The sequence below is a fragment of the Prionailurus bengalensis genome, chromosome D3, assembly GCF_016509475.1.
Source record: "Prionailurus bengalensis isolate Pbe53 chromosome D3, Fcat_Pben_1.1_paternal_pri, whole genome shotgun sequence".
NCBI lineage: Eukaryota > Metazoa > Chordata > Mammalia > Carnivora > Felidae > Prionailurus > Prionailurus bengalensis.
In genome coordinates this window covers 79,902,752-79,919,049 of record NC_057356.1, presented here as the reverse complement: position 1 = coordinate 79,919,049, position 16,298 = coordinate 79,902,752, and the positions used below count along the sequence as shown (strand labels likewise).

Here is a 16,298-nt window from a genome sequence, read left to right as displayed (position 1 = left end):
TAATTACAAACATACTTTTACTTCTTTCCCCCCTGAGCTCAATCCCTTGATTATGGTTGCAGGCCAGCTTTCTTATAGATATTATCAGTGTATGGTATAACATAAATTGATGGAAGTACTTGCTAGGAAATATGACCCACGTTTCAATCCTGGCTGTTTCATTTACTAGTCATAGACCTGGTACATGTACTTTCACATCTCTGATCTCAGTTTCCTCATCTGAAATATTGTGAGTAATATACCCTACCTCTTGAGGTTATTGTGAGACTTTATTTAATGCAGTACCTACTATTAACAGATCTCTCACCAGTAGTAACTGTATTATTTTTTAAACAGCTATAAGGCTTCGCATCTAATCTTTACAGGAGTGCAGTCTATGAAACACTAAAGACTATTTTCTTTACCATATTTGTCTAAAGATAACTTTTTTATTTATTTTAGAGCATCTCACTGAGTTGGATTTTCTTCTCTTTGCTCCTGGCAGTGTTCCCACTGATGCCCGTTGTAGGACGAAAGCCAGATATCTTTCTAGTGTATGAACAATATTTTCTTTTCTTTTCAATATAATTGTTTTTCTCAAGCACTATGAAATATGAGCCTAATCTTGGTCATGAGTTTCAAAACAAACTAGTGAATAAACCAGAACTTAAAATACTAATATCAGACCATTGGTGATAATTTTGGCTCAGACTCTGAGAAGCATTAAAGCTCCCTGGAGATACTTCTGGGCCTTCAAAAAAGCGAAATTGGGCCAAACAGTGATAATTTAAAATTCCAAAAAAAAGAAGTCTAGAGGCTTTTGTATATTAAGGAATCAGTAAAAGGTTTCATATGAAAAATGTTCGGTTGCCAAAAATGTAAAGATCGAAAAGCCACTGATAGACTAACCTCTGTCTTTGCCTTTGAGCATGTCTAAGCTTTAAATGTCTTAGAAAAATGAAAGTCTCTCCTAATCTGCATGTAATGATCTCTAGGGGAGGGAGCTCTGTACTTTGATGGCTTTACCATGTTTAGTCACTTCAACTGGCTCTGTGTGTGTGTGTGTGTGTGTGTGTGTGTGAGTGTGTTCTCACATACGCATGTCTGTGCTCGGCAGGCTAAATGATCTTTGCTTCATGTAAGAGTCCCTCTCATTTTCTAATCATATAATCATCTCTGTTACTTTTTTTAATGTTTATTTTTGAGAGAGAGAGAAAGAGAGAGCAGGGGAGGGGCAGAGAGAGATGGAGACACAAATCCAAAGCAGGCTTCAGGCTCTGAGCTGCCAGCACAGAGCCTGACACAGAGCTGGAACTCACGAACTGCAGGATCATGATCTGAGCTGAAGTCAGATGCTCAACCGACTGAGCCACCCAGGCGCCCATCTGTTACTTTCTTTTGAACTCTGTATAAACAATTCTTTTTAGCGTCTTAACATGATCTTTAATAGATGAATGTATCTTTTTTTTGACTGAAGGAAGATTAACTAAACGATTGATACTTTTTAAAAGTAGGTGTTAATTTTTGAGTGTGTGTTATTTGTCAATGAACACATTTTTATCTCATTTCTGTGAAATACCAGTATGGAATAAGTGGAATTATTCCATAAAGTTTATTTATTAGCAGAGCCCAAAATAAATTGCATTGAACTCTAAGACCATACTTCTAAGCCATACTTTATTAATAAGTGTTACGAAGTAAAAATATTTTGCATCTGTCATAAACTATAATAGCCTGTGAGAAGATGAGTTCCAATATTTTCATTTATTTTTTGCTTCATGTTTCTTGTGAGCTCTCCTCTTGTCTTTACAAAGTCCCTTTCTCTGCTTTGGTCAGTCTCTGCCTTTCTGTCCTGCTCAAGCAGTGTTGACACAGTTGAGCAGTTTTTATATGCTAAAATAAGAGATTATAGAAATGGTCTCCATAGAAATTTGCTACTTGCATATTTTACTAAAGTTGAATTCAGGAGGCAAACTTGTTAAAACATGAGAAATCTAATTTGTATTTTTAAAAATTATGTTTTCTCCCTCTATGCATCTTAATTTAAATTCTTCAGTGATTTAACTTTGTGTTGGTGTTCTGGTAGCTATTTTTGCAACTTCTTTATTTTGACTCCTGGTTCATGGAGAAATTTCTACCCTCCATTTGATCTCTCACCTCACCTCCCTTCTTTAGACACTTGCAAAGATAGATATGTGAAACATTTAAGGATAAAATTAAAAGAAAAAGCAAAAAAATCACATGGCTATAATATTCCTCTTAAGTTCTCTAAAGTAAAATCATAGGGGCATCTGGGTAGCTTAGTCGGTTAAGCGTCTGACTTCGGCTTGGGTCATAATCTCACAGTTCGTGGGTTCGAGTCCCACGTCAGACTCTGTGCTGGCAGCTCGGAGCCTGGAGCCTGCTTCGGATTCTTTGTCTCCCTCTCTCTCTGCCCCTCCTCCACTCACACCCTGTCTCTGTCTCTCTCTCTCAAAAATAAATAAACATTAAAAATTTTTTTTAAATAAGTAAAATAAAATAAAATCATATTTGCCAATGAATTAAAATACCAAATTATTTTTTAGAAAAAGAAAAAGCAAAGTATCTTGACCATAGATGGCTGTTTTCATAAGTTTTAATGGTAATCCATGCTGAATGTATAACTACTTTGTCCCCTTAGAATTCTCAAAGACTTCAAACAAAAACAAATAAGCATTTTCCTAGGAATTCCTGCTTTGCATTTATTTTTAGCCCTGCTTTTTGCTCTTTCTTACTTCTTTTTAACCAACTCCTTTTCTCTTTGTTGTCATGTTGCCTGCCTCCAGATTCTGCACTCAATCTAATTTCAGTTGTCCTATGTTACTCAGATTTTTGGGAGGTGAGAAATAGAACTCGACATCAGTACACCATTTCCTTGATACCAGTTTCCTGCAGCTTCAGGAACCATACTATACCTAGTGCTCTTGAAAAACTATAATTTGTGGTCTCCGTACTGTACAAATGCCTCACTTGCATTGCTGCCTTTGTGACCTCTTCCCTACCCTTCCTTTACCCAGGAGCCGCTGGCTAAAGGTTAATAATAGAAGGAACCATTTTTTCCTCCCGGCAACACTAAGGATTAGAAATGTTGATCCTTTTTGGTATGAGTAAGTGCTCATAGTATAGTCAGAAAGTTTATATTGTAGATAGTGATGATACGTTTAACTATTTTTTATATTGTTTTCTGTAAACTTGTCCAAGTCAGCCTAAGAATTGTGGTGGCTGGTATGCATAAACATCAAAAAAAAAATCGAAGTCAAGAAATAAGGTAAAGATACCTAAAAAATTGTGAGAAGTTAAAAATAACCCCATCCCTCGTGTATCTTCATCCTCAGATTTTCATTCCTGTTATACCTGTTTCATCTTGATAAAACCAAATGACTGATACGGAGGGTCTACGTTAGAGTAAAATGTCTAATATTTTTATATGATATGTGTTCAGTAAATATATCAAGAAAATTTGAAATTGTGAATTGTGTTTTAAAACAGGATGGGCGCAGGCTTGCTGGTTCTTCTGCTATCCCTGTGTGTTTTAACATCTCTCATAAAAAGAAAAGACAGTTTTATAAATGAAGAGCTATTGTTACATCTATTTCAGGTCAGTTACACATTTCAACACCATGTCATGCTAATGACATACCAAAATATATCTTATGGTTGTATTTAATGATGTTCTTAAGATGCCATCATGTTTACATTACTCAGTATCTGCCAGTTGGGAAGAAAATTTTCTGTGTAAGATATCATATGGAAATACATTCTCTAAAAGGTATGAAATAGCAAAAAGTTCAGCAGGAGATAGCCCAGAGATGCCAAGCGAACAGAGATTAAGGAGACCTGAGAAGCATCCGTATTGACCAAAAAAGTTGAACTCGAAATGGCCTCCTCTGGACTGAGATTCTGTGTTGCTCTCATTTGAGTCAGGACAAAGGTAATCTTTGAAGTGAGAGCAACCTCTGAGTATGTTTACATGAAGAATAGTCTGTTTAAGACTTCAGATGACGTGCCAGGAGAAAGTTGACTTCACCTTGGTTGTTGGCTTTGCTGTGACAAAAAGAACTTTGAACTTGATGTTTCAAAATCGAGTCAATTCCCAGTTAGTTATACTGTATACTAGATGTGTGATTTTCAGTCTGTTTAGCTTCAGTCTGTTTTCAATCTGTAGAGATACTCTCTAATATAGGGTTGTGAGAATTGGAGAATATATAATGTCATATTCTGTAAAATGATAGCTGTTTTCTACATAAGCATGGAAACCACTTGTTTGTTCTTTTAACACTAAAAAAAAAAAAAAAAAAAAAAAAAATTAAAAACCACATCCAGACCACTGACAAAAGAAAACTTACAGGAGTTTTCTCAAAAAATTTCCTCAGAACAAAGCTTAGGATAATAGAAAATAAAGCCAAGAATACTCCAAAATAAAAATATACAACACTTAAAAGATGTTAATTTATTCTTGGAGAACAACAGAAAACATAAAAAGAGAAGAAGTATTTTGTCAAATGTCCTGTTGAGACATTGGAACACATATTTCATTTTAAATGGTATTGGGGCACCTGGGTGGCTCAGTTGGTTAGGCGACCGACTTCGTCTCAGGTCATGATTTCACAGTTTGTGAGTTCGAGCCCCGCGTCGGGCTCTGTGCTGACAGCTCAGAGCCTGGAGCCTACTTCAGATTCTGTGTCTCCCCCTCTCTCTACCCCTCCCCTGCTCATGCTCTGTGTCTCTCTGTCTCTCAATAATAAATAAATGTTAAAAAAATTTTTTAAAAAAACGGTACACTCACTGGCTTTACACTAAAGCCCATAGGTAACTTTGACAGAATTCACATATAATTATGAATACTTTGACAGAAGTGAATGTTTCTGGATCCCACTCTATAGGAGCAAATATGTTAAAATTCTTACGGGCTTTTTATAAGTAGCCCTGAATATAAGGTAAATCTGTTATGAAATTTCTTTTTTATGTTAACTTTATTAATTTGCATTAATTGCTCTATTGTATAGCATATTTTTGGTGGTTCCAAGACAGATATCTTTTAACATTTTAACATCTCTGACAGAATGCATCTTACAATTGAAAGGATACTAGGATTGTGTCATAACTTACTCAACAGCATTTTTTCTAAATTCACTGAAAATATAAGAGAAATTAATGTATCTCAAGGATTGGTGAGGAGGTTGCTAATCTGATCTCTAAGAGTTTATTTACAGCCGTAGCTTATGTCATTTCTTAAAATGGCAGTTAATCTTCTAGTTCAGAGATTAGCGAACAATTTTCTAAAGAGCCATAACTAAGTATTTTAAGCTTGTGGGTTGTATGGAGTCTGTTGTGAATTCTCCACCCTGCTACTGTAGTGCAAAGGGAGCTGTGGGCGACACATAAATGAACGGGAGTGACCATGTTCTCACCAAACAGTATTTCTGAAAACAGCCTCCAAGCCAGAGTTTCCCAGTTCTCCACTAGTTTGTATATATTCCCTGAAGAGTACTGTACCTCCTTGTGTTCCCAGTACCAGGTGAACATTCAGGCCACAAATATGTGTTGAATCAATGGATATGACTGGGCAAGGGCCAGAGGTGGAAGACACTTAACCACGTCGCACCATTTGCGTTTCCATGATTTAGGAAATCTTCAGAGTTAATAATGAATATTTCCTTTTTTTTTTTTAAGTTTTTTTTAATGTTTTTATTTATTTTTGAGACAGAGAGAGACAGAGCATGAGCAGCGGAGGGACAGAGAGAGAGGGAGACACAGAATCTGAAGCGGGCTCCAGGCTCTGAGCTGTCAGCACAGAGCCCGACGCGGGGCTCGAACTCACGGAGCGTGAGATCATGACCTGAGCTGAAGTCGGCCGCTTAACCAACTGAGCCACCCAGGCGCCCCAATAATGAATATTTCTAAATAGATACAGTGTGATCACGTATACCAAACTGTTGTTGAAAGTGTAAAATGCCTCATTTCATGCTTGTAAAGGAGGGCGTCTGCCTAGTACAAAGTTCTAACTTGTAGCCTTGCTGCAAGAGGGTGAGCCGGTCCAATGTCAATAGCCTTGGGGCTAGATTCCAGTTGTTGAAGCACTTTCCTAAGTATTCTTTTTGTATATAAATTAGTCTCTCACCACCTTCTCTTTTCTTTGTGTGTTTGTATTTGTTTTCAGATGCTGAGCATAGTGCTTTCTATGTGTGTTACCTATAGCACCCACAGCAGTCTACGCAAGAAACAAGGACTGCCTCTTCTAAATCAGATCATTAGCTGGCTAATATTAGGTAAGAGGTCAAATTAAATGAGTTAACGTTACATAAAGTTATCCATTTACATCTATATTCTTGTTATTGAAAGAAATAATTTTGTTGAATGAAAATAATAATAACCAGTGATTATTTTTACCTCATGGTAGAATTTGACAAAGAAAATTAGAACGTTTGTCTCCACTGATGTGTTAATAAGAATTACTTGATAGAATATGATTGGCCTGATACTAAGGCTATGCATTTATTCACATCTGATCAAAGTCTAAGTGATTCCAGAAGAGAAGAGATTCTTATCCTGAAATTTCATGTCAGTTCATAAATTCTCCATTCTTACACAGGGACTAAGAAACAGTTCAATTTTATCTGTATTTCCCTTGCTGAAAATAACATTGATTAGTCACTTCCCAACACATTACACATTTTATAAAGCCAGTTAAAATTTTCAAAACACATTCCTCTGTAGTACCTTTGCTTAAGGATCCCGAAATGTGCATGTGGAGAAAACAAGTGTAATTTAAGGATGTAGGGTTTTTCTTCCAGCTAGAGGACCAGGACAAGCTTGAAGTCCAGGTTTTTCATTTAAAAAAAAAAAAAAAAAAAAAAAAAAAAAAAAAAAAGACACTTTGTGATACTTGTGAATAATGTGGCATGCAGTGTAACCTCCTTTTTTTTTTTTTTTTTTTTTTTTAATGATTTTTGTTGTTCCATCTTTGGATGGAACTTACTGTAAAATTGATGAAGGGCAGGCCGTCAGTTATCTTGATTTAATGAAGTTACTATTTATGTTCATTCTGCCTAAACAATATTAATGACTGCTCCTTCATTAGAAAAAAAAAATGTGTTCAGTTTGTACTATGTTCTGGCACTATTTTTTTCCCTGAGAATAATAAAGGTGGACCAAATCCCTGCCCTCCTGGAGCTTATATTCTGCAAGGAAGGAGTGGTAATATTCTAGTGTGGTGACTTATAAGTGATGATCTCTCTCATAGGACATGTTAGTTTTTAAATCCCCAGAAAAAACAAAAACTCTGAGCGAGAACTATAACATTAAAGGGAAGTCTCTGTGTCATAGTGTATAACTTCACAAATACACAGTTAGCACACACCAGCGGAAACCATATATGGCAAGTTGGGGGTCCGATAGACGTAGTAGCAACCCAGCTTTTCCTCATTCCTTTACAGCGCAGCCTGGCTCACTTCCTCGGTTTTCTTACCCACCGAAGGGTAAACCACAGGGCAGAAGAGAAGCAAAGAAAACGCAATTTGTGCGCATGGCATTATATCTCATTTTGAAATCTCTAAAACTTCTAAAAAGGTTTAAAAACTAGTGCACTTACCAGAATTACAGAAAGCCATCCTCCACGTCAAATGCTTGTCCCTCATCTGTGTTTATGAATGTGTGTATGTGCACAATTTTTTGAAGACCATATTCAGTACTTTTATCTATTCTACCATCCTTATAGTAATTTTTCAGTTGACCCAGCAACGGTCGTGGCATTTTTTTCTTTCTTTGTCTTTTATGACATTGACATTTTGAAGAATATAACCAACCACAGGCCCTACCCTACAATGGCCTGTTACTCAGTTTGAATTTGTCTGATGTTTCTTTGTAATTAAATTGGAGTTATGCATTGTCGGCAAGCATGCTGCATAAGCGATGCTGTGCCCTTCTTAGGTCACATTTATAGGCTCATGGTCTCTATCTGTCCCTCATTGTTGATGTCAATTTCCATCACCCCATCAAGGTGTTGCCCAGTTTTTTCACTGTATATTTACTGTTTCTCCCTCTCCCTGCAACTAATAAGCTGTCTGTGGGGACACACTCTAAGGCCATCAAATATGCTCATCAAAATTTTCCCTAGATGTAGCATCCATTCATAAGTCTTTCCTGATCCAGTTTTTGTCACGATGGCTATAAAATTGATGATTTTCTAGCTCCAGTACTCACACTGCACTTACCAGAGGTTCTCAGCATTCTCCTTTAAGAATCTCTCCTTCTTGGGGTGCCTGGGTGGCTCAGTCGGTTGAGTATCCAACTTTGGCTCAGGTCATGACCTCGTGGTCAGTGAGCACGAGCCCCGAGTCAGGCTCTGTGGCTGGAGCCTGCTTTGGATTCTGTCTCCCTCTCTCTCTTCCTCTCCCCCACTCACGCTCTGTTTTCTCTGTCCGAGAATTTTCAGGGGTGCCTGGGTGGCTCAGTTGTTTAAGCATCTGACTCTTGGTTTTGACTCAGGTCATGACCTCACAGTTTGTTGAGTTCAAGTCCCGCGTCTGGTTCCACACTGACAGCACAGAGCCTGCTTGGGATTCTCTCTCTGTCTCTCTCTTTCTCTCTCTCACTCTCTCTCTCTCTCTGCCTCTTCCCCACTTGCTCCCTCTGTCTCTCTCTTGAAATAAATAAATAAACTTCAAAAAAATGTTCAAGTTTCAAATTTCTTACAAAAATGATTAGGACAAGTGTAGCCCAATTGAGAGGTCACAGAAACAATAGCTGCTATAAATGATCCTAGGATCAGTGCGTCTGAACTCATGTCCATTGTGCTGGCTGTACTGACACTACCCTCCTTTGTTTATTGCAGCCTTTTCCCTCGTCCTGCCACTGCTGAGTCCCACAAGTCTCTTCGAGCGGTTGTTTAGCATTCTTCTTTCCTTGATGTCAACCTACATACTGCTAAGCACAGGGTATGCACTGGTTTTAAAGCTTAATTTTTAGTAGCAAGTTTTAAATGATATGGACATTTCTCTTTGACTATTTTACCTCTGGAAATGAAGTATGTGTAAATCTTGAGAAAATTAGAAATATTTTCTGCTTCATAAGAACTGTATATGACTTGATCTTAAATCTGTTGTTTTCTTATTTTCATAGTATTGCCTGTTGTCGTTGTCTTTTTATTTCCTGGAGTTGCTAAAATGTCATTTTACTACAGTGTTAGAAAGTTCTGGTTGATTATGGAGAAACTTAAAGTCTCAAACAAGGACTTGGAAGAACTGTAGCTCTGTGACATTACTTATGTGCACTTCAAATGATGCCTTGATTTGTCTGTTCTTAGTTGAATATATCTTTTCTTGTAATCTTTAGTCTTATGTATACCATAGTCCAAATATTTCTTTCGATTCAGAAACTTTCAGAATATTTTCCCAGAAATTAAAGAGCCCATTTTTATTTAAGATTTACATTTTCTTGTAAAACAAACACAAAAACTAGCAGCTTGAAGTGTTCTCTAGAAGTCCGTGAAACAGTGATATAATCGTCCCGCCTGCTTTTGAAGAAAAGGATTCTTTACTTGCCTTTGAATTTTATTTCATCCTTACTTAAATGCTGATGAGGGTGAGAAATATGTACATTATAACAACACTGGATACAACAGACAGCTCAAATCACCACTACTCACTTGGGCTAAATTTGGTCCAAATATAGGATCTTGATCTCAAGTAGACTAAACCTAGGGATTCCCTGTGCTATCAACAGGTTATTCCCAGTGTAGATGCTTTTGTAAAGCTATTTTGGGTTCAAGACGTAGGTTTATTCTTTGGGAAACTTGGTTGTCCTAATTCAGAATTAGAGGGATGTTCTCAAAAATCTTTTCATAGTAGACCCTAACATTATTAGTGGCCTAGGCCCTGGGAGTTCTTGTAGTCCTCGGATAAGAGATGATCCAGAAGGGTGCAAAACCTTCCCTTACCAGAGCTCCTCACACCTCCTGCCTTCCTTTCTCCCTGCATACCCAGATCTGGAGCACAGCTGTGAAGATGTAATATAAGCAACATGGAAATTTTCACCAGTTACCTCATAAGATCTTAAGAGGGGCTTGCTTTGAGACTTAGAACTTTGGATTTTCAAATTAAGCTTGAAGTCTGTCAGCATGTTCTTACTCAAAAGTGATAAACATAAGGTGACCTTAAAACTGTTCATTCTTTTCCCCTTCATTGGTGAAATTTCAGGATAAATAATTTAGTTACAATAAGAATCCATCAAAGTTTCTATGAATTAGTTTTTAGCCTGGATAAGAAGACAAAAGGTAAAATCATTTCTATTCTAACCCAGCATTTTGGGGTGACCATGAGTTTCATTAAGAGATCATACCTAGAGGTCGCCTTAAGAAAGTATGTGTTTGAGGAGCATCTGGGTGGCTCCATTGGTTAAGCATCCGACTTAGGCTCCAGTCATGATCTCGCGGTTCATGAGTTCGAGCCCCACGTCAGGCTCTGTAGTGACAGCTCGGAGCCTGGAGCCTGCTTCGGAATCTGTGTCTCCCTCTCTCTCTCTGCCCCTCCCTCACTCATGCTTTTTCTCTCTCTCAAAATATAAATAAACATTTATATTTCTCTCTCTCTCAAAAATAAATAAACATTAAAAAAATAATTAAAAAAAAAGAAAGTACGTGTTTGAGAGGGTCCAGAGATATGTGCCAGCTTCTTCGTAGTCACTTAATAATCAGTAATCCCTCTTCTGTTTTGAAACTTCACATTCTAAAGCAATAAACAAACGTAAACGAATGTGTAGAAGATTTAAGAAATACAAACAAATCTAAAAATAGATCTTGTTTGCTCTTTAGAAAGGAAGGAAAGAAGAAAGGACGATTAAAGTTGAATTTTTAGTAAAAAAATATTTCATGATGTTTTAAATCATCAATTTCACAGTCACAAAGATACCAAAACATATTACTGTGATTTATTTTAAGAAAATCTCAAAAGAAAAAAAATTCAGGCATAAAATCAGAACAGTTGTAATGAGTATGACCTTGTTAATGAATGTATTAAGAAATATATTATTCAACATCAGAAAGCACATTTACCTTTGCAGAAAAATGCAACAGGAATAGCCTAAAACAGCACAGTCTAACAATTTCCGTTAGTTCATTTTTCAATGTCAAATCAGTTTTGCAAAACTAATAGTCCACCTGTCATTGTTCCACATTAACTATTTTGGACAATCTGGAGGATTCTCTATGTAAAGAAATGAATGGTCACAATTATAGGATATTTAAAAGAAATGCAGTTTTATTACTTTACAGAAATACAGTAATAGTAATCCTAAGTTCTAACAATGTATCCTTGATTTAATGAATAAAGAAGAGTCATTTTAATCAGCATTTGATTATTTTTATGCAAATGGAAGCTATTGTAATGCTTGAAAGTAGTTCTAAGTTTGTTAAACATTTCCCACTAAAATTTTATTTATATTATCCCTTTGCTTAGCTAACTATAAAACAAAGCTAAATGCCTTTTCTGCCCTGTTGAATTTGCAGAGACCAAAGTGGCAGATCCTAATTTTGTAAGGTTTTATTATGTACACTGTGAGCCTGTGATGACATTTTATTGGTATTTCAGTTCATTAATTCAGATATGCAGACTTTATACAAGATATTGATTGTCTAAAGAAGTAAAGTCCCATAGGAAGATTGTCTTTATCAGATTTACTCATCTACCTTTTACAAATGAAAATGATTATAGTTTATAGTTTCTGAAAGGAAATAAATCTGTAGCGCTATTTGTAGAACTATGAGATTTATGTTTCCATATATTAGGAAAGAATGCTTTCCTATATAACTGCAAATATTTTAGGAAATCGTGGTCCTCTTTTATTTAGAGCATACACCTTCTTGATTCAATTCAACAACAGTTGTTTTTCCTTTCCTGCCTCCAGTGTCCTGACCACTAGACAGACAAATGGGCACAACAGTTAGCTTACCCCAGATGCATCATAGAGTCGTAAGCTGCTGTAAAGTAAGGACTTTATTTTACGGTGTTAGGCAATTACAAAATGCAACAATTAAGGTATTGTGACTTAATTTGATTGAAAATTATAAGATATAAAGAAATGCCTAGAGAGGGGTGCCTTGGGGGCTCGGTCAGTCAACTGTCCCACTCTTGATTTCGGCTTAGGTCATGATCTCACGGTTCATGGGGTCATGTGCTGATAGCACAGAACCTCCTTGGTATTCTGTCTCTCTCTCTCTCTGTCTCTCTTCTTCTCTCCCTCCCTCCCTCTCTCTGCATCTCCCCACCCCCTTCACATTCTCTCTCTCTCTCTCTCAAAATAAACAAACATTTTAAAAAATAAAATAAATATATAAAGGAATGCCTAGTGAAAGAATTTGAGGAGGGGGGCTGAATTGGTGCCATCAAGGACTCATGTAGAAGTTGAACTAAATTGCAAAGAATAGCTGGGACGTAGGCATTCTAAGTCAACATTTGTTTTTCAATTATTTGTTAAAATATCATTGTAAAAATAGTATTAATCACAGTTTGAAAAATAGGGATAAAGAGGAAAATCAATCTATTAACCCTACTCCTCCTCCTGATATTCTGGTATATTTCTTCCAGTCTTAACCTCTGTATTTGTCTTTTAACATGGTGTTGATTCTAGTCCATGTACTATTTTATATCTTTTTTTTCCTACCTAACTTTATTTTAGAAGCATTTTCCCTGGTGGCTCATAGGCTTCCTAACTATCATTTTAATAGATACTTAATATTCTATGATGTGAATGAACCTTGATTTATTTAGCTGTTCCTCTATTTTTGATCATTTATTTCCATTTTATATTATCATAAATAATATTTTGATTTGCGTTTTTGTATACAAGCTTTCTACATAGTTTAGATTAGATCCCTTTTTCACTTCTCACACGTAGTATAGGTGGGCCGTGAATTTTTTTGACTTTTGTCTTCAGAACAGTACCAGTTTATAATATCACCAACAACCTATGACAGGTCTATTTCATCATATCCTCCACAGTATTTGGTATTTTCATTTTTAAATAAGAACTTCAAATGTGATTTTAATAGGTCAAAAATGGCACAGCTTTGTGTAATTTTCTGTACCTGTTTTACTAATGATATTTTCTCGTGTATATATTCTCTGTTCATATGCTTGGGCATTCTACATCATTTTAAATGTTCATTTTTATCATTTTTTTCTTTCCAGAGAGAGACAGAGACAGAGTGTGAGTGGGGGAAGGGCAGAGAGAGGGAGACACAGAATCCAAGGCAGACTCCAGGCTCAGAGCTGTCAGCACAGAGTCAGATGTGGGGCTTGAACTTGTGAACCACCAGATCATGACCTGAGCTGAAGTCGATACTTAACCGACTGAGCCACCCAGGAGCCCCTTTTTTATTTTTTTAATGTTTATTTTTATTTATTTATTTGTTTGTTTATATACTTATTTTTTGAGAGAGCGAGTGAGCGAGCGAGCGAGCATGAGTGGGGGAAGGGCAGAGAGAGGGAGTTGGGCATTCTACATCTTATATACCAAGTGATTTGTGTATGCTGTCTTAAATATCAATAGTTCCTTCTGCCTGGTCTTCAGTGTTTTATTTTTATGATCAGTAATAGAGTTTAAAGCATTTTGCTTCTTTTGCTTTCTCATGTTTAGGAAATAGCGCCAATTGGAATAGAGTTCACTAAGTGAAAAATTTGAGAGAAATAAAGGTTTTTTTGTTTTGTTTTGGTTAGTTTGATTTTGTTTTGAAACTTCCACTTGGATAAGTAACTCACCCAGCAAATACTTACTGTTAGCTGGACCTGCAGTGGTGGCACAGGCAGAGGTCTTACAAACTAGCGGGAAAGACATGTCAATGAACATGGGATTCCAACGGTGTGAGAAGAACTGTAAGAGAATATTTGGGGGACGGCCAGGGTGGCACACTTAGCTGGACGAGGATGAGAAAAGACTTCTGCCGCTGTCTTATCTCCTGAGCCTTTCCCTTGTCCCCCTGATAATGTCCACATTAGACCACCCCAGAGATGTACCGTACATTATGGAATCACTTCCTAGCTCGCTTCCTGTTTTTGTTTTTGTTTTTTCCCTTCTGTAAACAGTATTACAACAAACATCTTCATATGAGAATTGTAGTGCACATGTGGGGTTATTTTCTCAGGGTACGTTCCTAAAAGTGACATCATTGGATTATGGTATATGACTATTTGGGGAATTATAGATACATAGCATTGAATGGTCTTCCAGAACATGTTTATTTCTATATAGAGTATACGAGAGTTAGTTTTCATTACACTCTTGTTGACATTATTATATTTTTTAATGGATAAATGTGATAAGCGAATATGGTATCTTCCTGTTCTTTTAGTTTCCATATCAATTATCAGTAAGGTCAGACATATTTCATGTATTTATTAGCTCTTTTTTTTTCCTTTCTGAGAGATTTATGCCTGTATTACACTCCCCCCCTTTTTTTAAATTTGGGATGTTTGCTTGTTCTTCTATGTATATTAATGATTTTAACTCAGGAATTGACTTTTTACCTTTGTCTTAATGTTTTCTCTCCTTTTTTGTGTATTTGTTGTTTTACCTTACACTGATTTCTAAATATCCCTACTATTTTAAAATTGTAGTGATCTCAAGATTTAATAAATTTTAAAAAAGATGATGCTAGAGTTGATATTTAAATTTTCCCTTCCCACTTTCTTCTTCTGGAAAGCCTAGAAAATTTAAATTTTGTGATATTCTGACTTAGAAATGTTATCAAGGATGTTTTAATTTTGAGAAAGACCTCTCAGCATAAATGTGCATATTTACTTGTTTAATTTTTTTTTTCTTTTTTTTCCCCCCTCCCCTCCCACTTCTTCCCCCATGCCTTTACTGCTTAGGTACGAAGCTCTCTTTCCATTAGTATTGTCATGCTTAATGTTTGTCTGGATACAGGCGGAGCAAGAAACCCTGCAGCAACGTGGTATTTCCTGCAAACAGAAGGTAGCTGGGCAGAACCATTGTTGCATTTATTTGAGAATAAATATTTTCTGTTTTAGAAGGAAGTTGCAGTGTTAGTCCATCAAAAATTTTAATGACTGCCATTTAAGGCAGTCATAATGAATTTAGTAATAAAAATGAAACAATTCGTTTGTCAGAAAAATGTTCACTTATAACAGAAAAGCATGATTTCATTGTTTTATAGGCATTAAACAGGTTGGGCTTAGGGATTATTTGTGAATCACTGATGTACAAAAACATCAATGTAGATGAAGGAGTAGAGGGGAAAGAATGTTCTTGATCTTATTTTCTTCTGTTTTCATATCTAATTTTTCTCTCCCTCAATTTATTTTAGTCACAAGAATATTCAACATTGTCACAAGTCAGTTCATGAATTTGATCAGAAGGTGCCATTTGTGTTTTCTGTGTTGTTTTTCTCTTTCTAGTGGTCCTATCCCAAATTGTTTATTCTGCTGCCTTAGTGATCGTGGCCTCAGTCCAAATCTTAAGCTGTTTATTCACCACGGTATACTTTGAATTGGCTAAAAGCCAGCTAAATTTTAAGGACACATTTATCATGCTGAGCTATACAGTGAAATTGATGTCTCTTGCCTTTATTTTAGAACTGAAGGTAATTTATAAGAAATTGGTGACAGAATATTTACACTTTCACTGAGGTCAGATAAAAAGAATATTGCAGAAAAACACCTTCGTAGTTGATCCATTGATCCATCCATAACTGGTTCCAGTTGAGTTTACAGAAAGTAATTGATAATTTAGAATAATGAATTTCAATAATGAAGGAACTTTATTGAAGTATATTAAATAATTACTGTTTTTTAACTTTCAGCCCTGGAATATTAAAACAGTACATGAAAAGCAGTTTTGATCAGATTCAAATAAATGGTCAGACTGTCCTTAATAGTAAATATTAAATATTTTAATATTAAGTGGATATTAAATTTAAAAGTAACATTTTTGTGTCATTTTTTAAGTTCTGTTTTTTATTGGAAGAGATTTTTTTATATAAAGGAGTATTAAAGTATAAAGTATTAAATTTCTAGTAAATTTACTAGAAAATGACATGGAAAGTGGAGGAAGGGGAAGATCTCCCTTTAAACTCCCCCATGAGTTTTTATTTTTATAGAGAGAGGGGGATTAAGCAAGAGTGCATCCACATTGTTGGACTTGAGTGACTTTCTATTTTACCAAAAGTAGAAATCTTTTATATTTTATAGAGAGAAAATAATTTTTCTACAAATAGAATTAACAGAATAACGAAGAAACAGAGAAATATTTGATTTCATCATGCTTTTTCATATCATGCCATATTT

At 35.9% G+C, this 16,298-nt stretch overlaps 1 protein-coding gene across 1 annotated transcript in view; it reads left to right on the top strand.

Moving 5' to 3' along the window:
- Positions 1-16,298, top strand: part of PIGN (phosphatidylinositol glycan anchor biosynthesis class N) — a 105,037-nt gene that overhangs the window by 62,910 nt on the left and 25,829 nt on the right. Inside the window, 5 exon segments of the mRNA XM_043559018.1 lie at positions 442-533; positions 3,490-3,598; positions 6,161-6,269; positions 8,834-8,936; positions 14,865-14,967. Coding sequence (XP_043414953.1) covers positions 442-533; positions 3,490-3,598; positions 6,161-6,269; positions 8,834-8,936; positions 14,865-14,967 — 516 coding nt within the window.